We start from the raw sequence: 21,895 nt of genomic DNA, 5'->3' as shown, positions 1-21,895 counted from the left end.
GTAAGCGCATTTAAGTTTCAAATTCAAAAAGAAATACTCTAAAGGGAATATAGCCTCCAACGCGATCTGTATGGGAGACCACGCAATTTTAAGGATTACCTCTCAAGTAAACCACTAAGCAACGCCGATGCGTCTAAAGCCATAGGAGGAAGCGGCCAACAGCGAAACCGTTGGAGGGCGACCAAAATACCAGAAGTTATATTCCCTTTAAAGAATGAAGCGAGTGTTTATAATTCTGATATTTCACTTCCGATTCAATAATACATCATTATTTTTTAAAGTAAGCGTTATTTATATTTGCAGAAGTTAATTTTCTTCTGATACTTGTGAAAGGGTTTTAATTTTCAAAGGGTCTGGGCTCGTTCATCAAAAGTTGAAAATGGCTAACAGCAACGATTTCCCGCGCGTTGTTACCTGGAACTTACAAATAGTCAGGTAGCAGCTGTTAAGTACTTTGGAAATTTTGCCAAGTACGATTTTTCAAATGAAATAGTCTAAACACATGTTAAACTAAATATTTGGCCTTGTCTTAAAAAATTCTTTGGCCTCTTTCAATTAGTTTTAATCATTTAAAATATCGCAAATATTTCGAAATTTGTTGCCGAGTTTCGGTGTTACTTAGAGCCCGTAGCCTAATATTTAATAAGTTTTATCGAAATCGCTAAGACGCACTGTACGTCCGCAACATTGTTTTAGATTATTATAAAACTGATATGATTTAAATATTATTAATTATTAAAATATCAAACACAAATGTGAACATTGAAATAATTAAGATATTTATTTTTTACAATATTTCGCTTTTAATGTTTAACCGACTAAGTTTACATAGTATCATCTGTCGACATTTCAATGTCTCTTTTGTTTTGACAATTATCCCTACAACTACATAGGTCAGTGCATTCAAGATTGTTTTTGCAACACCCACACGATCGGTTTTTACATCCCTTTGTGCAATTACATTTTCGAAGCTCTAAAAGAGCTTCTGGTGCGGGAGGCAGGTTGCATTGTTTTGGCCTATACACATGTTCCAAATACTCCCATCCAAAGTCAGTTGCGAGTGGTAATCCCGGCAATGGTTCTTTGGATTTCTTTAAAACCAAAGTGTGGAAATGGGCGCGATTTGTGTGGGGAATTAATGTGGCTGTTGTCGGCGGAAGTTGCCTACCTTCCTTTCCTAACTTCGCAAACATTTCCCAACGAAGATGTCTCAACGACCCTGCACATTTTTCATCACGATTCTTATAAAGTAAACAAACGTATTTTTCCATTTTGCAATGAATGTCCTCTGGAACAGGCCCGGTATTATTTCCAAGGAGAGAAAAGGCATTCAAAATGTCTTGGTCACTGGCAAGAAAAGCTTGAAAGTTTGATTTTAGACCTTTAGTCACGAAACATCCAGTGCTGTCGCATCCTTTAAAGACGTACCAGCCAATTAACGCCTTCGATCGATTCGGACCTAGCCGAAAATAAATATCCTTTATATTTATTTTATCTTTATTTCTTATCATAGTTGTATTATAGGGTAATTGTTCATAAAAGCCCGTTAATAAGACGAGCACATCTGTGTCCAAAGAACATACGTCCAAATTAGTGTGCTTGTTTTTTTTGCGACATCTAAAGCGTGTAGAATTATTTGTTGGTCCGCTTCTTCTAAAGAATGCCGACCTTGTTGCATTTCTTCGGTTCTTAAGGCTTCGTGCAATGGACGATTCGACGAGATAATGTTTTGAAAAGAAACTACGCATGTCTTGCTGCTTTCTTTTCGGATATTTCAACATTTCTTGTCTCATCACGAAGACAGTTCCTATGATAACGCATATTTTTGGCAAACGCGTCGTGCTCGTCTATCAGAAATGCTAATCTAGCTCGAACTTTTTCGCTTTTACTATGAATCTTGATCGATAAAAACTTCTTACCCATATCTCCTGATTTGACACCAAAGGTTTCAGGGCTATGTTCGCTTTGATCTTGACAGAATACACAGAGGTTTTCATTAAACGATACTCTTGCGCGTTTATATTGAGTTTCATTAAGTATAGTTTTCGTATGATCCCAGTTGCTTGGTCTACCTCTTTTCTTCCGTGCTAACTTTTCGATAGACACTTGATGCTGTTTTTCGTAATGATTAATGTTGCTCTTGTTGCAAAACGTTTTGTAGCACTTTCTGTGGTAGAAAATTAAATTTTCTTCCGTGATAGTAATCGCTTGTATTCGACTAAACGATTCCATATATTTGCCCACGGTATTCCAGCGTTTTGAGAGGTTTTTAATGGTTTCCATGGATACTAGCGTGGCTTTTGAAAAGTTATCGTCACGCTGTTCATAACAAATTACACACAATCTAACTTTTTCAAATTGGGCTTCCGCCATCGCGATTAATATTTAAGTTTCGATCAAAAATTAAGAAAAGTGTTATACTGATTAAAAACGCTTTAAAAATACGAATGACCGCTTTCTATACTTATAGCAAACCAGCCCCACCTTTTTCACCTTTGTGTTCTATTTCTACGAATTTCCCAATACTTCGGACAATAGACCTCTACTCTCATTCAATTTGTTTAAATAAACTTTAAAAAGTGGTTTTTATCTTTTTCTAAAATTATATTTTTTAAATTATCTTAATTATTTTAATGTTCATATTTGTGTTTGATATTTAATTAATTAATATTTAAATCATAAGTTTTTTTAATAATCTAAAACAATGTTGTTGACATATGGGGCTTTCTTTGTGAATGATAAAACATATTAAATATTAGACTACTGGTGCTAAGTAACACCAAAACCCGGCAACATTTTTCGAAAGTTTTGCGATTTTTTAAATGATTAAAACTAATTGAAAGAAGTTAAAGATTTTTTTAAGACAAGGCCATATATTTAGTTTAACATGTGTTTGAACTATTTCAATTGAAAAATCGAACTTGGCAAATTTTCCAAAGTAGTTGAATTATTTTTACACACACAACCTGACTAAAAGACTAAGTAATTCTAGGACCGGTGTCAGTTTTTAGCAACATAATGATTTAGGTTGTCATTGGCGAAACAGAATATCAGTAAAAATGTTGCATTGGGTGATAGGAAATATAATATTTTGTTACTTATGCCTTTAGGTGTTTATTAACCCAGAGCATAAGCCGATGGAAAAGACGTAATAAAATGATATCAGCAATGCTCGTAGCACGTTTAGAAAGTTGGAGGGGAGAAAGTCCCTGAGGAATTGTTTTAATATCATCCTACGATTGATGGGGCCGAGAAGTTCAAGCTATTCCATCACATTATCTTTTCCCATTTTATGCTGTAGTGTTATTTCCTATTATTTAACAACTTTTCCCATTTTATGCTGTAGTGTTATTTACCATTATTTAACAACTTTTCCCATTTTATGCTGTGGTGTTATTTATCATTATTTAACAACTTTTCCCATTTTATGCTGTAGTGTTATTTACCATTATTTAACAACTTTTCCCATTTTATGCTGTAGTGTTATTTACCATTATTTAACAACTTTTCCCATTTTATGCTGTAGTGTTATTTACCATTATTTAACAACTTTTCCCATATGATGTAGTGTTATTTCCTATTATTTAACAACTTTTCCCATTTTATGCTGTAGTGTTATTTACCATTATTTAACAACTTTTCCCATTTTATGCTGTAGTGTTATTTACCATTATTTAACAACTTTTCAAACCGGGAGGTATTTGTTCGAATACTTCCGGTCATTTTCGAAAATAAATTTGACAGATGATTTCTAAAAACTGAAATATTTGGTTTTAGACCAATAGCCAACATGGCCAACATGATATAGCTACCTCACTCGCTTCCCTCGCTTGGCGGTCACACAGAACGGTTTGATAAATGATAATGAACGAGCTTCCCGTAAGTGATATAAGACACATTTGATATAATTACTCTACTGCAGTGTATTCCCCAAAACGAAGAACGTCAAGTAGTACGTCGGTGGGGACGGGCCGCGGTTCGTTTTTGGGTATTAGCCTAGTCTCCGACAATTAATCGAAAATAACTACGGGAAAAACTTGGACCCAAGAAAGGCAAGGGGGAATAGCTCATTGAAGGGGGGGGGGGGTGGCATCAATTTCTCCCACCCTGTGGCCGTACATGATACCAAAAATAAATGATAAATTTCTACTCGCCCTGCCCTACCTTGAAGAGTACTCGGCTACAGCCCATACTTGCTATCTCGTCGCATAGGGGGCCCTCAAAATAATAAGTGCCAGGGCATCACAATATGTAAAGACGGCCCTGTACGTCACAGTTTTTTTTTCAATAGTTTTTATCCTGGGGAGAAAAAGTATACTAGAATGGCGGCCATGGCTAAAGGTACGGCGTGACGTCATGCTGCCAAGTCCCTAGGCTATACCCCATAAGTAAAGGTCTACTATAGAGGCCCATGGTAACGGCGTTGTCCTGGAGAGAAGAAAAATTAACGTACGACGATAGGGCAGTAGCGACATCTTTTTAAAAATTTCTACATCTAAAATATACTCTTACTTGGTAGAGCAGCCACGCTCGGGTTGATAAATACCACACAAAACGCGTCTAATTTGAAAAATAAATACCTTCAGAAACGCAACTCTTATTTCTTATGAATCATTTTGCAAAGATAAGTGTTAATTTTAAGTTTTAAAGCGATAAAATGGTGAATAAGCCTTGGCTACAGTGCTAAGGGCTCGCGGCGGAGATTTCTTCGGCGTGGTTTTAAGTTTAAAAACGTTCGCGCACGGGGTGTGCGGGTTCATAATGCATTTCGCGAAACTTATTAGAGAAATGCATAGTTGATTCTAGGAGGATTCAAGTGTACCTGGACACGGCCCCCTGCACGCGCTCACGCTGCTCGCGACGATAGCGGCCCCGGCAAAGAATTTCCTCCCCATGTATTTTCGCGACAGCGATTTTCCGTCGCTTGGAACGCTGGTGTAACAACCGGAATCTATCAAAGAGGCGGGAAGTTTAACATACGTTTCAATGGCGATGAATTTGCATTAGTGAAGTTTTTTTCCAACTGTTTTATTGAATTTGGAGAAGTTTGTAACAAACAATTAGTAATAACACTTTTTAAGTATGTAAGTTTTCATTTCAAATTTTTTTTTAATAAATATCTCAATATTTTGAGTGGTAACATTTTATTGCTAAGCCTAACCATAAATGGTTTAAGTTTTGTATTGGCAATGAGTTTTCAAGTTATTAAAAACTGTATTTTGTAGTTATTTAAGACTATAATTATGATAACTGCTCATAATGTTTGTCATATTCACCAATCTTTGTTCTTTATAATTTGCATAAGATAAAACATTAATACTTTGCTCAAATGCTATTACCCTGGCTGCGTTACATCCTGTTTTTTTAATAAGTGAAAATTACCGGGAGGGGCAGGTCACTTCCATTTTGGGTGCGTCTTAATCATAGTAAAATTATTAAATCAAGGTAATCGTGATTAAATCAGGGTAATTAAAATTTAAAAAATTGTTCAAGTTTTCAACAGCAACACGGAGCAGAGCGCAGATACCGAAATAAATCCAGTGACATCAGCTACAAGTAATGAACGGTTTATTTTCGACTTGGTTAAAATATATATATACATAGCAATTAATGAAACGATGGTAGTACAACAGAAAACTGACTAGTAAGAACAGACTAGTACTGTTGAATGACTTTAACAAAAATTAATCAAGATTAGAAAATCTAATCACGCTTTAAACGAGATTTAATCATTCTAATCAGGATCTAATCTTTTTAATCAGGATTTAATCATTTTAATCAGATTTAAACATTTTAATCACAATTTAAACTTAATCATGATTTAAACATTTTAATCACGATTTAATCAATATAATCGGTCGAATCGAGATTTTATCGAGCGCGGTAAATACGAAATAATAATTCTAATCATTTAGTAAATTATTCTAATAAGCTCGATAAAATCACGCACAATTATAATCATTCCAATCAGCAATATAATCATTCTGATTCTCGTTCTAATTTCTAATCGCGATTTAATCATACTAATCACGATTTAATCATTTCAATCATTTATATCAGATTTAATCATTTAGTCATGATTAAATCAGATTTAAAGATTATATTAATTAATTAAACATGATTTAATCAACATAATCGTGATTAAATTGAATTTAATCAAAATAATCACGATTTAATCTTTTGAGAGATGCGTCGTTAATCAAGGAAGTGACCTGCCCCTCCAATTTACCCAATTAAAAAATACCAGCATTGTTCTGTTCCATTGTGTTCATCTACTTTTAAGAAGGCCAAAGTGTCATTTCATCAGTTACCCGCTGATGAAAATTTATACAAACTGTGGATTAAGAGCATCTCTAGGAATGATTTTGTAGTCAACGAAGCATACACTTCACATGGAAGATTGGTTTGTGGTTTGCATTTTAAGGTACTTCAGTTAATGATAGTCTGTTGTGAGGCTAATGCGTAATCGTAGAATTTGAAACCAGATGTACGTTGTAAGGTTTTAAGGAATTCGTCATACAATTGATGGACGTAAATATTCCTAACCCTTGCTCATAGATTTTAATTCACCAAGGCGGGGGGAAGATGGCGACAAAATGCGAGTCGTGGCCTTATCGTGGAGTGAATTAAATCTGAGAGAGGGGGTTACATACAGGGGAAAGAAAAAAATAAAAAAGAGGGGGAGATTCGAATTCAGAATGGAAACCCTTTGTCGTTAATCAATCACAAAATCTTTATTTAACACTCAAATTTATAAATAACACTAAAATACAAAAACAAATGAACAAAATTGCGGGGGGAACTGAGGGGATAATCTAACTTCGCTTCTAGTGATGGTTAGGCCATCTCTACTATGGTTCTTTTAGCTTTTTCCAATATACGAGGGGAATTTAAACATTAAAAATACACTCTTTGACCTTAAATTTGTTAATGAAATTATCTCTTACTATTTTCTATGGGATCAGTTCCGGTATCCCTACTCTCAGGCATCTTGGTTTCAAAGGATGGAGGGGGCAGAAACAAATATACACTTATACTAAATAATAATAAACACTACAATTAAATACTACAATTAAAGATTCTACAATTAAACAATGACAATAATTAACTCAAAATAATAACAACGGCGAGGGCACAACCCGAACGGAAAAAGTAATCCGAACTGTATAAATACAAGAAGCAGAATGAACTCTCAACCTCGAGGGGACCTGTCTTAAATCCTTTTCTCGGACAATAGCGAGGGATTAAGCTTTCTTTTCTAAAACTTTTTCTCTACTTTTCACTGGCTACTTCGTATTTCGACCCTGGGTACTCTACAAGGGGGGGGGGGGGTTATGATGGAAATTCTACTCATCACTTGGTTTCGGTGTCCTCCGCTACGTTGTCGTCTCTCCGTTTACGGGTTTTCTCTTTCCTCGGTTTACGTAAGATGCCCGACACACGCACTTCACAGAACGGGACGTCTTTGGGGATTGCTTGTTTACGCGTTTCTTTATTCACACTTTTCTTTAATTCTCTTTATTTACTCGTCTACGGTTTGGCGGCCGGATTGCGGGTTTCTTCCTATATTATTTTACTTCACAAGCTGACGGGGGCGTAGGTACTTCGGGTTTCAGTCTGAAATGTCCAGCTAGGCTAGGGAATCGGTCTCGGTCATCTGGCTGTCTTCTCTCGGAATGGCTAGATATTGGGTGATCAACAGGTGATTCGAGGGTGTTGAGGGCATTACGCTTCTCAGACCCATTACTGCTTGGCTTATGTTCTTCCGATCGGAATGTTCTGGCTGTGGGTCATCTAGGCAATCAGTGAGGGTTGTTCCGATCATGTGGTTTGCATTGAGGGTTAATTAATATTTAAGCGCGACTTCATCGCACATTATTTTATATTTATTTCGACATGGTTTCTCCGGATAATGCAGGTGGACTTCCTTCCTGGTAAAAGTTGAGTTCTGTCGAGTTCTGCCAAAAGCAGAGTTCTCTCCAGTTCTCTACCGTCCTGTCAAGCTTTCTAAACTTCTGTCCAGAATTCTCAACTTCTCTCTTTTTGGGGCTCTGTCTCTTGGTTTTGTTCGGATTATTGGGGGGCGGGGTTGAAACAAAAAGCAACTGGTGACCTCCCATTTTACCTAGGTCATTGGTGTATTTAAGACTCGTGTCTAGTCATGCGGTGGTGACGTTGTCCGATTTACGAAAGTTCGCTTGGGATTGCGGGGGGGGGGGGGGGGGAAATGCCAGAGAGTCTCGAGGTTCCCGATTTTCTGTCTCCAAGCGGAAACGTCCGGGCGCCCTCTTGACCCTATGGCGGCAACCTTGGAAAACGTCCGCTTTTCTTGGGATCTTGCTACCTGATAGTTAATATGAAGCTTGTGGACTTGAAATGACTTCATGGGATCGCTGTAAGCTGAGGGAGCTTTACTGGTTTAGTTCGGAAAGTTTTAGGGAAATCTGGGCTGGGAAAGTTTGCTGAATGTATTGCACCATGGTCTTGTGACCGAAATAAAAACACTTTAATTAGCGAGGGATTAATTTTAGCGTTGCCGAAGGCAGGGATTTAGTTTATAATTTATATTGAGAGAATGGTTTAATTAATTATCTTAATTTTATATTTTATCGTGGGGTTTGATCGAGTTCTATAAGGCTTATAAACACTAATTAATTTGTATGTATGGTTCAAAAGTTATTTAAGTTTTTAGTTTATCATTAAATTAAATTTATATTTAACACGGGGATTAGTTTCATTAAATAGAGCTCGGAATTCTAAGAAATTTGATGTATGGGGCTTTACGAATACTTAACAAAAACTGTAAATTTAGAGGGTCAAGAGTGCGGGGAAAACGTAATAACAAAAGTAAATAAAACACAGAAAAAGTAAAAAAAAATAAGTATACGGGGGAAAATGAACCTGAAGGGTTACAACGTCACTACCTATTACTTAATTGGTGGCATTACATATGAGCCAATATACGATAAGGTCTCAAATTCGAATATAACTACCATCAGAAACGAAAAGAATGTTTATCCACATCATCCAGCATATTCTCTACATCATCCAGCATGTTCCTACATCATCCAGCATGTTCCTACATCATCCAGCATGTTCCTACATCATCCAGCATGTTCCTACATCATCCAGTAATTTTAATTGAATCTTAATGAATTTTACTTAAAAAAAGCTGATTACTTTAATGTGAGCGTGGGACTACTAAGTTATCGAGATTCTTAGTCAGGAATGGATTAAAGGCAATTAACCAAAACCAATTTTAACTTAAATTTTGGTAAAAAAATGGGAATCTCTACATTTAGGCCTAACCCATATTGTGATTTGTGAACTGTGAGTGAGACTAGCAGAGATCCTAAATCACAGACTCACTGCCAGGATCTCTGAGACTAGTGAGTCTGTGATTTAGAATGCTTACATGTCTCATACATATATTTTCAGCAATCTTCAACATTGTCTGACTTTGTTAACTGTAAAAATAATATTCTAGTTTTATAATCTGCATTACATTTACTACTTATTTACTTAAATTGAAGTTAACTTTGTAAATATTAAAACAACTTACTATCAAAGAACTCTAAGAATAAAACGAAAAACAACAGCTGATAAGCGGACACATGACTAGTTCTTTTGTTTACATTATTAACGTCGACAGCGTCTTCTTTGTCTGGTTTTCTCGGCGCGTATTTTGATTTAAAAATATCCAAACGTATTTTACTTATTTATTAATAAGTAATTTAAAGATTACGGAAAGAAATTATAACCCTAAAATTACACAATTAGTAATAATTAATGAAACTCTAAAAATTGGAACGTTTTCGCCATATACTCCAGCCATTTCTTAGTTGTTACGTCAGCGCCAAAGGTCGATGTAGGAAAAAAGTTAACTAATTTCACTTTCGCAATTTTCAGTCGATTGCCGGGGCCGCTATCGTCGCGAGCAGCGTGAGCGCGTGCAGGGGGCCGTGACCTGGAGAAGAATTCGGCGGGCCACGGGAGAGACTGCTCAAAGCCTCAAACCCTTGGACATAAAACTACAACGGAGCCATCTAGTGGGGAAAATGTGAACTATGACCACGTGTTTGGCTTAGGAACCGGAAAAATTATATTTTTATGGCACCTAGAATCGCTACGACAGTTGTCAAAGCAACAATATTTCCCCATAATTAAATTTAAAACTTAACATTCATTGCAACTTTCTTTGAAATTATATAGTTTTCGGGCAAATTTCTTCGACGTGGCCTAAGCTAAAAACAGTACCCCCACCAGGAATTTTTAACACACTGGCCCGGTCTGATTTAGAGGCCTCCTTTATAAATATTTTAATTTAGAAATGCCCTATTTTAAAGAATTTTTTTACTGTTAATTTAAACGTTCTCTTAGGAAAAATAAAATTTTCTTCCCTGGCAATTTAATCAAAGAATGACTCTCTTCTATTAAAGCTTTTACCAAATTCATCAACCACTAAATTAGGGTTTTCTTGTAAACAATTCTACATTATCCGATTAATGGACAAAGTAGCCAGGTTTGAAAGTCAATATTATCCCACAGTTGTTCGTTGACGTGTTTCAATTCTTTTCAGGGAACTGAAACTTCTTTCTGAGATAGTGTTTGCCACAGGAATGCATGAAACAACCTTCTAGTACTTAACAAGGTCAGGGAAGCCATCTTCCATGGTCATTAAATAGTGGAAGCAGTTGCTTACGCTGCAAATTTTTTGGGGATAATTAGATTTATCGCAATTTTAGTTTGACTTTTTAAGGAATCAAGGTCGAAATGAAACCTATCGGATGTGTCACAATGTGTTAGGATATTCTCAGAGTTAGGGTCAGACGCCATGATACATTTATAATAATCAGAGTTTTCTAATAATCGTATATTCATTTCAGAAATAAATTTGTCTATTAATTCGAAATAGGTGGACCTCATCTGATCTACCAGGGTTTTGCTTCAGTTGCCCTGGTCCCCGATGTACTTGTTACCACACTATGTTTTAATCTCCTGTTGTTGCAATGACTAATTTTAAGTTATCTAATTGGGATATATACCCATGACACTCGGCAGCCTCGTCGGGTTTTCCGTTTCCAATCAGATTCTCTAAAGTTAAAACTACGGAATCGAGTCTATTTCTAAAATATAGTGAATCCCCTTTTTTTGCTCCACTATCAAGTGGCATTTTTAGTATATCGTAGCCTAGATGTTTTTGGGAGTTTTCAAAATATTCACTTCTAATGAACGAATTGCTTTGAAAGTTGTAAATGGCTTGAACCAAACCCAGTAGTTCTATAGCTGTCGATATTTTGGAGCAACGGTCAACCAAAACTAAATTTAAGCGGTGGGCGTAGCAATGAACGTACGGACAATGGCCACCTACTGCTTCGTCTACTTTCACCCTTACTCCTTTTACATGCCCACTTATTACACTTACCCCATCATAAGTCAGTGCAACACAATTCTCCAGTTTGAAACCATCCTCTTTTAAAAGATCTATAATTGCCAAGCTGATACTCTCAGAATCAAACTTGTGTAAATCTGTGAGCCCTATAAATCGTTCTACGACACCTATTTCTGCTTTAGTACATCGAATACAAAACTTAACTGATCTACTCCCGCGTTGTCTCGAGTTTCGTCAGCTATTACAGAGTAGAATCCACAGGATTCGTTGACCTATTGAAGAATAATTTTTCTCACTAAACTTGCACAAATGCCAATTATTTCGTTTTGTATGGTGCTGTGCATATATTTGGCATTATTCGGCATATTATCGCACTTGGCTTTTAAATCAGGACATTTTCTTTTTAAAAGATCTAATATTGCAATAAAGTTTCCAATATTCCCAATATTGTCGGCGGATGTGTAAGTGTTCCCCTGAAGTGCTAAATCTTGTTGGGGACATAATATAATCACTTCAACGTGTGTAGATAGGACCTCTGTATTTCTAATAATGTCTGGTTTATGGTGGTCGTTAACCTGGAAAGCTATTGATCCACGGGATTCGGATTCCATGTAGTAGAAGTACGTTTTGTAGGCTAGTTGGTGAGAAGATTTGTTGGAGGTGAAGTGTTCTTTGAATTGTTTCCCCATATTTTTCCAATCCGAAAATCCCTTTGGAAATCGAGTATTTTTACTGCCTAAAAAATGACGGCAACAAAACAATACACTGCATCCTTTGCAACTGAATATTCAATCATTTGATATTTGTCATACCTAGAAGAATTGAAACCTCGACTTTTACCTCCAATTATTCTTTTAGGAAAAGGATTTAGTTTAGGCGGAACTGGAAAGCAATCTTTATCTAGACTACTATCCAAGTTATTCAACGCGTGTAAGCCCATTTCTTTTGAATTGGACACGTTGTTTGATCTATTTTTTGCATGGTTAGAGGTGGGGTTTGCAATTACTTCTGCAATTTCTCCTTCATGAGTTAGTTCCATTTCCATGACGTTTGGAAGTACTTCAGCAGTATTACTACCACTGTTATCAGTCCCCAAGGATTCTAAACCCTCTCCCAATTATTTGCCTAGGTTTTCCTCAGAACTATCGTTATGGGTTTGCGCCGACGATTTAAAAAAACGTGCCATTGCACCTTTCTGACACTAACGAAACTATCTTCTCTATTCCCTTTTTGTCGTTTTTGAGCCACAGATAAAAATTTTCTGGTACTCATATTTAAAAATACTACTATTATATACTAATAGCGAAATAACCTTAACAAGGTTTAAGACAATGAAGCTTAGTTAAAGCTATGTAGTCTTCAAACAGACTTTATAATAATAACAGCTATATCTAGCCTTGAAAAAGGCTGTTTGAACAATTTAGGTAGAGTTGCTAATTAGCCTTGCCAATTATGGCCGGGGCTCATTTAACACGGCAACCACTGTCATCTCCTAGTCCTGGCTTCTGTCTATATCAATGTAGCCAGAGTACACTACCAATGGCCGAAACCACAGAGTTCGCTGCCATTGGTAGTGTACTCAGGTAAGATTGATTTCGAGTATAGGTGATTAAAAAGATAACGTTTTGTAAGGGCCATTTAGGACTCTTGGAAATTGGAATTGAATGGAATTTCTTTTTTACAGAGCTAGATGACCAATTTTTAAAAATAAATAAAATTTGAAAATCATATTCGGTCTCATTTGGAGACCGCAGAGGGTATTTTTTTGAAACTTTTAGAGGCCCCTAAAATAGGCCTTAAGTTTTTCAACATAGGCACGTGCCTACTTGTGCCTACTGCTGGCGGGGGCACTGGCTAAAAACCGTTAAAGTTCGAAATACTGTCTAGCAGACGAATGTTTTGGTAACTCCTAGTTACTTTGAGGGTTTGTAGGTGGCGCTAAAAACGTTATGTCCAAGTATTTGACATACCAGGCGACAGCTGTAGCCGAGCCGCGAGGCATTGGTCGGGGGAATACAAATTTCTTCTCCAGGTACACTTGAATCCTCCTAGGTTGATTACGTAGCAGATTTTGAATACCTACCTACCTCTTATGTGATCGTCAAAAATTTGGCCTAGACCTTTGCAGCTTATGGGGACTTTTGATAGGCTTATGGTTACAAATATATTCTGGTAGCGCCTCGTAGTTAATTTCTCTACAGGGTGTCCACTAAAAAACGATCCAGGGCGAATATCTCAGAAACCGTTTTCTCTAGGAATTTGAAATTTTTATGTTACGTAGCACGTGCAGGGGGCCAAAGAAGAATGATAACCTCGATGACCTTGAACCATGTCTTCAAGGTCATCCAAAAACTATCTCGAGAACCGTAAGTGCTAGAAAGTTGGTTCCAATTAGAAAAGTGTTCCCCGTCACGTTTTATGCCTACTTAGCGTGAACATGATCGGATTCGACCAATAGTAAGTCGAGAAAATTGGTACCAAAATCACAAAGGTCGTAAAAGGGAAAATTGCAAGACAGCGCTAATAACTCCAAAACAAGTCGTGCTACATTATCGAAATTTGCTAGACAATCGCATCATGGTAGGATATTTTAATATTTGGAAAATTGTACGACCTTGAACCATGTCTTCAAGGTCATACTAAAATTATCTCGAGAACCATTAGGTTTAGATCAAAAATTCCAATTAGAAATTATAATTTTAAGTTATTAATATATAAAATGTGACGAAGAACAACTTTCTAATTGGAATTTTTGCTCTAAACGTAATGGTTCTCGAGATAATTTTAGTATGACCTTGAAGACAACGGTTCAAGGTCATACAATTTTCCAAATATTAAAACATCCTACCATGATGCGATTGTCTAGCAAATTTCGATAATGTAGCACGACTTGTTTTGGAGTTATTAGCGCTGTCTTGCAATTTTCCCTTTTACGACCTTTGTGATTTTGGTAAATTTTTTCTCGACTTACTATTGGTCGAATCCGATCATGTTCACGCTATGTAGGCATAAAACGTGAGGGGGAACACTTTTCTAATTGGAACCAACTTTCTAGCACTTACGGTTCTCGAGATAGTTTTTGGATGACCTTGAAGACATGGTTCAAGGTCATCGAGGTTATCATTCTTCTTTGGCCCCCTGCACGTGCTACGTAACATAACAATTTCAAATTCCTAGAGAAAACGGTTTCTGAGATATTCGCCCTGGATCGTTTTTTAGTGGACACCCTGTATATCCGAGAGCCAGGAGTCCATTTAGTATTAGTTTTCGATTCGCGGCCGAGAAGAGTCTAGGTGGCGTAACGGCGCTAGCTTCTCCGACAGTCAAATTCAAAGTCATAAGTACATTGATGAATAAACTTATCAAAATATAAGCAACCGATGTAAAAATTATATTAATATGCAAATATCATTATTTATGAAGTTAAATTTACCAATAACGATGAGTAGAAACTAATAAGCTTCGTGCGTAGTTTAAATTTTGCTCAGAAGTATCGCCGCCTACCGACCGAGTTTTAAATTGAATTTATTAAAGCTGTCTGCTCGTTCAAAATTCTCTCTGCGCAACAGATGAAAGTTTCAACCGAAAAACATTGAAATTCAAAAGTCTGCTATTTCTTCACATATTTAGTTCACGAATATTAAGGCAGATGGCGCTGTATTTTCTAAGCTCGAAGCCGATAGAGTCTGCTTTAGCCAAAGAGTATGGAGGTAATAGAGATAAAACAACCGGGAGAGGTCCGCAACGAAACGTTCACCACCGAGGGGGTTGACAATGGGGAAAAACTCTGGAAACCGAGGCTACGTTCAGCAGCAGTCAACGGAAAAAAAACCGATTGATTTAATATTTTCCACCGATGAGCTTTTTCGTCATAATGACGTCGTAAGTTGCTGAACGCTTTTATTCAGTCATCGGCGTTTTTTAAAATGGCGTAGCTTTTATAGTAGTTTTACGTCAGAAATGACGTTAGTCATCGGAAAAACCGACTCTTCCAGCCGGTGACTTCGGTGAGTAACCGATGACTATCGTGACGTCAAAACCGGAACCGCGACAAAGCGTACAGTAGGAAACCGATGTCAGCGATTTCTAATCGGTGAGTCCGATGAGCTCTGCTGAACGTACCCCGAGCTTCAAAATAGCTACCGCAGCGCCATTTCGGGATTCTTCGTAATCGAAAAGGCACAAATTGAATTGCAACAATAGCGCCAAAGATAATTCTTTGATAGCGCCAAAGATAATTCTTTGATAGCGCTTGGTCTTTTCTTAGAGAACCTTTTTAATTTGAAAATGAATTTAGATCATAAATATGGCAAAGTGAAATATACCAAAAGTTTCAAAACGAAAAGCAGGAAAAGAGGGGGTGGTGAACGTTTCGTTGCGGACCTCTCCCGGTTGTTTTATCTCTATTACCTCCATACTCTTTGCTTTAGCCGCTACCTATCTAGGTTTCAATGGCGAAACAAAGGAGGCGTAGCGATAGTTTACGGTGGCGAATATGTATAGCAAAAATGGTCAATTTTGTACGTGATTTAATAATTTTAAGGTAATTGATGGGATTAGAGTATTGGTGACGTAATTTACTCTCACTCTGACGTCATATTCCGAAAATTTCTTGGCTGTTCTGTTAATTAGCGTTCTATACATCGATGCTCTTTCCTTTACCTTATTAGAATATTATCTTAAATTCTGCCTACCGTGCATACTCACGGCGTGGCGTTTGGTTCAGGTTCATACCTTGAGCTGACTGTACAATACTTCCGGGAATTATTCAACGTTACCCAGTTGTGGGAACAGGCCGCTGTAAGTCAAAAACTTTTATTTCCTTTAGACGCTTCAATAAAACCCATTCAGCGATTAGCTAGGAAGAATTAATACCTAGTCTGGATGTGCAAACTAGGGGCAACAAACACAGCACCCCACACAAGGAGAACGCAACCCGTCAAAAGTAGTGCATTTTTCTCGCGAACATTTTAAATTGGTTAGGGGAAAATTCGGAAATTGTCTTCCCCCTTTCCGTAAAACGCTCAGCGTAAAGGCTCCAGGGTTCATACAATATTTCAAAAACCATTTCCCCTGATATTTCAAGGCTTTCCAGAATAGTTTTGAATATTTTCCAGGTGTACTTTTTAAAACAATAGGAGTCTCTAAAATGTTAAAAGCATTACTTTTACACTTTCTAATATAATTTAGTCAAGATTGAACGTATGAATTCAATACTAAGTAATAATTTCAGTAATTCTAAAACAAATTGCACATAATTTGGAGTTCTCATAATTATTTTCTCTGATTTCCCGGATTTTTCGGTAAAATTTTACTTTTCCCCTAATATTTCCCTGACTTTTTGCGTTAAATAAATTTCACTGATATTTCCAGGTTTTCACTGATTTCCATGTTTGTATGAACTCTGGGCTCGTCCAATGAAATTTGTACACAACATTGCGTTAGCGTGTTTAAAGGCTAGCTGCGTTCTCCTTGTATTTGTTTCTCCCAGGTGCTAACTACTCTTTATACTGTCCTTGTATTGAGCTGGTTTTTATTAACGCACAGGGATATTACGGCTAAGCTTAAACAAGAAAAACGTTTGCTAATGGCGCTCTAGGGCAGGAAAATGCAAAAATATAATTGTGCATGCGCGTAAATGGGGCACGGAATTTTTTCGCGCATGCGCATACATAGTTTTGCATTTCTTTGCCGCTTGACCGTCATCACCAAACGTTTTTACGGCTGCCAGGGAAATTTTACGTTACCAGAATATGCCTTATAGTGTGACACGCGATTCTTTAGTGGTATAGTGTCGTAATCAAACCTAATGATAGCTGAATAACCCTGGTTCAGGTTATAGTAGCAGCAGGTAGGTCACAAGCGCCATCTAACAAATATATCGAAACATATATAAAATTACAATCTAATGGTAGCAAAAGTAAATGAACCGAAGTTATCAGACTGCTATACTCCCCATGTTGGAGGCGTTTTCCTTATGAAGTTACATTTTGACCACGAATTTGAAATTTTGCGCGCTCCTAGGCCGAAAAAAAAAACGTTTTTTTTTTCTTCTATGAAACCATTTTTTATACATAGAAATAGCTATACCAACAAATCCCAAGTGCAATTTATCGCGTATGGAAATTAGCTTTCATTTGACTCGATTTTCTCATCATTTTCATGAGGGAAACGCCCTCCAATTCTGAGCGCTGTTTCGATAACTTCGGTTCATTTACTTCTGATGGTAGGTAAATAAAAATTGAAATTGTGTTCCTTTAGCTGGTTCAAATAGGAGATCAATATACCTCTGCGGATAAGCTTAATATTACAGTATGGAAAATACGATTTTATTTCAAACATTTTTTATTTGTGGTTGCAGCGTAGTTTCACTCAAAAAAACTAATAAATAAATCATTATGCTCTACTTTATAAATTTGTGATATTACATAATATTTCAAATAAAAGCTTACAATTTTCGCCGAACTACAACCGATAAAATCTAAATATATTTTGACAGAATTTTACTATAAGCCAATCTACAATTTTAAAAATTATAGTAAAACTTCCAGCCATCCGAAAGAGTAAAATTTATCTGATAATTATAATTTGTACAGAAATTCAAAACCGCACTGAAAACAAACAAGATTTTTTTTAGCAAACAAGCCGCTACGATTCGGTTTAGCTTCTACACCTCATTTTTTTTAATTCATTTATTTTGTTAAATAGTTTTTAAAAATCAACATAGAGAAAGATTTTCTTATTGAGTAAAAATGTACAACAAACCTTAAACTTCAAGTATTATGTCATTTTTGTCTCTCAAATTCAAGGTTTTTTTTTCATAGTATTTCGAGGAACAATAAGTTTATTTTTTATTTTTTCAACGAAAAAGGTTTTTAAAGTGGCTAAACAAAAGGACCACAGACAAATACACTCCTAAAAATATTTTATTTTTATTTGGACACGGGTGGCGGTCGGCATTATTAATTCATTGTCTACGGATAATTGTGTAATTTCATCTCTAATATCTTTGAAATTAAATTTATTACGCCAATATTATTAAATGTTTAATTATAACAATTTATTTTAAAAACTGCATAAAATTTACTTCATTTAACCATATTTTTTGTTCATGATTAAAAAGATAATGTTTGAATTATTTAAATAATTTTTCATTAAATTAAAGTTAGTATTATATCAGTAAAACCATAAGTCTATCAAGTTTGAAAGGAATTGGATTTTAAAGTAATAATAATAACAATAATCAGCTAGGCTAATAACCCAAGACACCACCTTAGGCCTAAGTCATCAAACGACTTTTAAAGCCATTAATTCAGGCTAATGACTTGCCAAACTGGCTATATGAATCCATCTGGTGGTGAAAAATTGAAACTTACGCGAAAATCCCCCAATGCATGCTACCGGATGGTAAGAGGTAGTATAGGTGGTAGGGGTGCCTTTTTGACCAATTCAAACTTACAAGGAGAGTACCCGAGGTGTTTATTGCTGATTTTGTTGGGCGTAATGTAGACCTATATGAGATATGAAATTTCCCAAAAGGAGACGTTGCACTACCCATTCGATTTGCCATGGCAACCGAAAATGTTTTTGATCACTTAAAACAAAAAAAATCTCCATTTAAAAACGCATGGGATTTTCTCGGTTTCACCTACGAAATTTTTTAAAAAATTTCAAATTTTAATTTTTTTTAAAAATCACGAAATGGGTAATTTGAACCACATTTAGGTAAATTTCATCAAGTTTGGGCAAATTGTAACAGTTTTTGGGTGAAATAAGGAAAAAATCTAATTTTGATAAAAGTGGTAATTCTAAGAATATTGGGTAGTACAACGTCTCCTTTTGGGAAATTTCATATCTCATATAGGTCTACATTACGGCCGTATTTGAACAAAATCGGCAATAAACACCTCGGTACTCTCCTTGTTAGCGGGCGTTGAGAGTCTTATGGTAAAACTGATTAATTTTACCAATTTCGAAGCCTATGTATTCGGTGATGCCGACCTGCAGGGGATCATATTGTTTCTATTATAAACGATCTTGGTTATAGTTCATGGTAACGCAGTGTACAAAGCATTTTATATAGTTTATGTTTTACTATGTACAAGATTTCATAATATTTGATACACAATTTGACGAGGGGTTTTTCTACAAATGTTGGCTAATATTTTGAGGTACGATTGCCCAACATATTTGTTTGCAGTTGATGAATGACCCCCGAATCTATTTAGTAATGCTGAACAGTATTATAGTAAACTCTTATGGCAGCATTGCTAATTAGTTGTAGATAGCTGCATAGTGTATTACAATTGTTTTTCGAATAATGAAGATTTTAAGGGAAGTTTTTGAAATAAAAATAAATATCACTTGAAAGGCGTGGTCTGCTGAGACGTTTTCCGATTGGCCGCTTAATTTTGACGTATATAGTACGGATAAACGGGATTGGATATTACGAAATGCAACGACAAATAAAACCGTTAAAATACTAATACATCTCAGCAGAATATCAGCCAGCTATTTTTGAACGATCGAAATAAAAATGTGACGTCAACGTAGAAGACAATCGTTGGGTCTGGCGAATCACGTGATTTAATGGGATACATTTTAGAACTTTGACCGCTTAGCTAGGAAGTTAAAAAAAACCGTGGAAATACTTTTATTACATAAATCATACGGGGGTTATATTTTCACAAATGAATATAAAATTATAATATATTAAGTCATGGTTTTTATTATCATTATTATTATCATTATCAAAGCTACAGGGTATATACTTTGGACGGTAGCGCTAAAGATCTGTAAGGTTTATTATAGGTTTTAAAATTCGTTTTAATTAAAAACAAATATTGAACAAAAACCAAAGTTTAGCTTCTGACCATTTTCTGTTTTTATCAATGTTGATATTTAAATTGAATAAATGCCTAAAAAGAAACGTCAAAAATCTATTGATTTTGAACTCAATTTTTTTGAAGTATTCTGGATAAAACTTTTTGTCACAAAGACGGTTTTCTAATTCGTGGTTCAATAAAGGTGAAAATATCAACAGATTTGATAGATTTTTACAGGCACTTTGCTAATATCTACCTTCAAGACATTTTTTAGCATTTTTTACAACTTTATCGCAATATCCTTGAAATTGGAAATTTAAGACATTTTTATAAATATTATTTTTTATCCAAATTGCGATGCTAAAAAACGATTTTGACGTAAATGATATTACGATTAAGATTGGGTGTAATACGCTTTGGTGGGTTTTAAATATATCATTATTTTTTCCCAGTCTTTAACAATTATTAAAGTTTTAAACTACTTTTTTTTCAATAATTATTATTCTTATTTTCATTAAAATCGTTACTAAGATTTAATTTTATTTTATAATTTCATATAGTTTTATTTTGGTACTTGGGAAGTTTAATAAGCTACAAGAATTAGCCAAACATAAAGTTTATTTACACTTTTCTCAAAATGCTGTAGACAAAAAATATAAATAAAACGTTTTACGTAGGTTTAAAGAAAGGTCCATATTTACATTTTATCATCACTTAAAAAGTCACCAATTTTTAAGACTATAAAAATTATAGCGGTCAGAGCTGTATTTAATAGCGAATTAAATTTAAATATGGCACACTACAAAAAGATCACTCTAAAAAGGGAGGCTAAAATGTTTCGTGTAAAACCCAGCGTTATTTCATAGTCTTAAAACCGTAACTCTTAAGTAGTTTAAGCCAAACAACATAGCCAAACGCGTTCAACACACGTTTTCCATAAATAAAAACCAAATTAAGCAAATACCGAAATTAGATTTTTTTCACGTCCAAAGTTTGGATTCGCAAACTTTCGTAAACGGCAGTGAGTTTTGCTTTTTTTGCAGGATAACAAAACTACATTGTTATAAAAATTGAAGATCGGGGAAAAAAAAATAAACTGCAAAAGTTCGTTTCCCCATTTAAAAAGGGCTCAATTCTTTCAATTGTTGAAATATGATTTTTTTTGGTAACTTTTCTTCTTAGATGATTTAAAAAAGAAGGGTTTATTTTTTATTTAAAAATGGCCGCTGACACTATTGTTTTTTTTTTATAAAGAGAGAGAAAAATGGTTGTTGGCGGCTTATGGTGGAGTTTTGGTCGCGCTCATTACGCTTTGGGTTCGTGACCATGGTGATGCGTAATGGCGCGCTCTTTGTAATAGATTTCTTCAGTTTCTTTGTCGCACAGTAGCAGCAATATGGCACCGAACAGGAAAATGGCGGCTCCCCAGCCAACGCCGTAGGCCCACCCGAATTCCCACAACTGTCGATTGCTCTGCTCGATTTCGGCAGCGAAACACGCCGGGTAAATCACCAATGCCACCAGAATACACAACACTTTTTTCATTTCATTTTTATCCGCGAGGGTGCGTGGCCGGTAATAATAGATGACGCGACGAAAGGAAAGAAAAAAAGAATAAGAAAATTAGATATTGACACGACACGAGAACATTAACACGAAAATTACCTATTATAATTAC

At 35.7% G+C, this 21,895-nt stretch overlaps 1 protein-coding gene across 1 annotated transcript in view; it reads right to left on the bottom strand.

The window, feature by feature from the left end:
* Window positions 1–19,531: 19,531 nt before the first annotated feature.
* LOC149925992 (uncharacterized) overlaps window positions 19,532–21,895 on the bottom strand; it is a 73,791-nt gene continuing 71,427 nt past the window's right edge. The window contains exon 4 of the mRNA XM_090160486.1: window positions 19,532–21,752. Coding sequence (XP_090016612.1) covers window positions 21,523–21,752 — 230 coding nt within the window. The 3' untranslated portion in view covers window positions 19,532–21,522. The remainder of the gene's footprint in view (window positions 21,753–21,895) is intronic.

Source organism: Leiobunum rupestre, chromosome 10, assembly GCF_980474605.1.
Source record: "Leiobunum rupestre chromosome 10, qqLeiRupe1.1.hap1, whole genome shotgun sequence".
NCBI lineage: Eukaryota > Metazoa > Arthropoda > Arachnida > Opiliones > Sclerosomatidae > Leiobunum > Leiobunum rupestre.
Note: the sequence above shows the minus strand (reverse complement) of the source record. Positions and strands in the feature narration are given on the sequence as shown.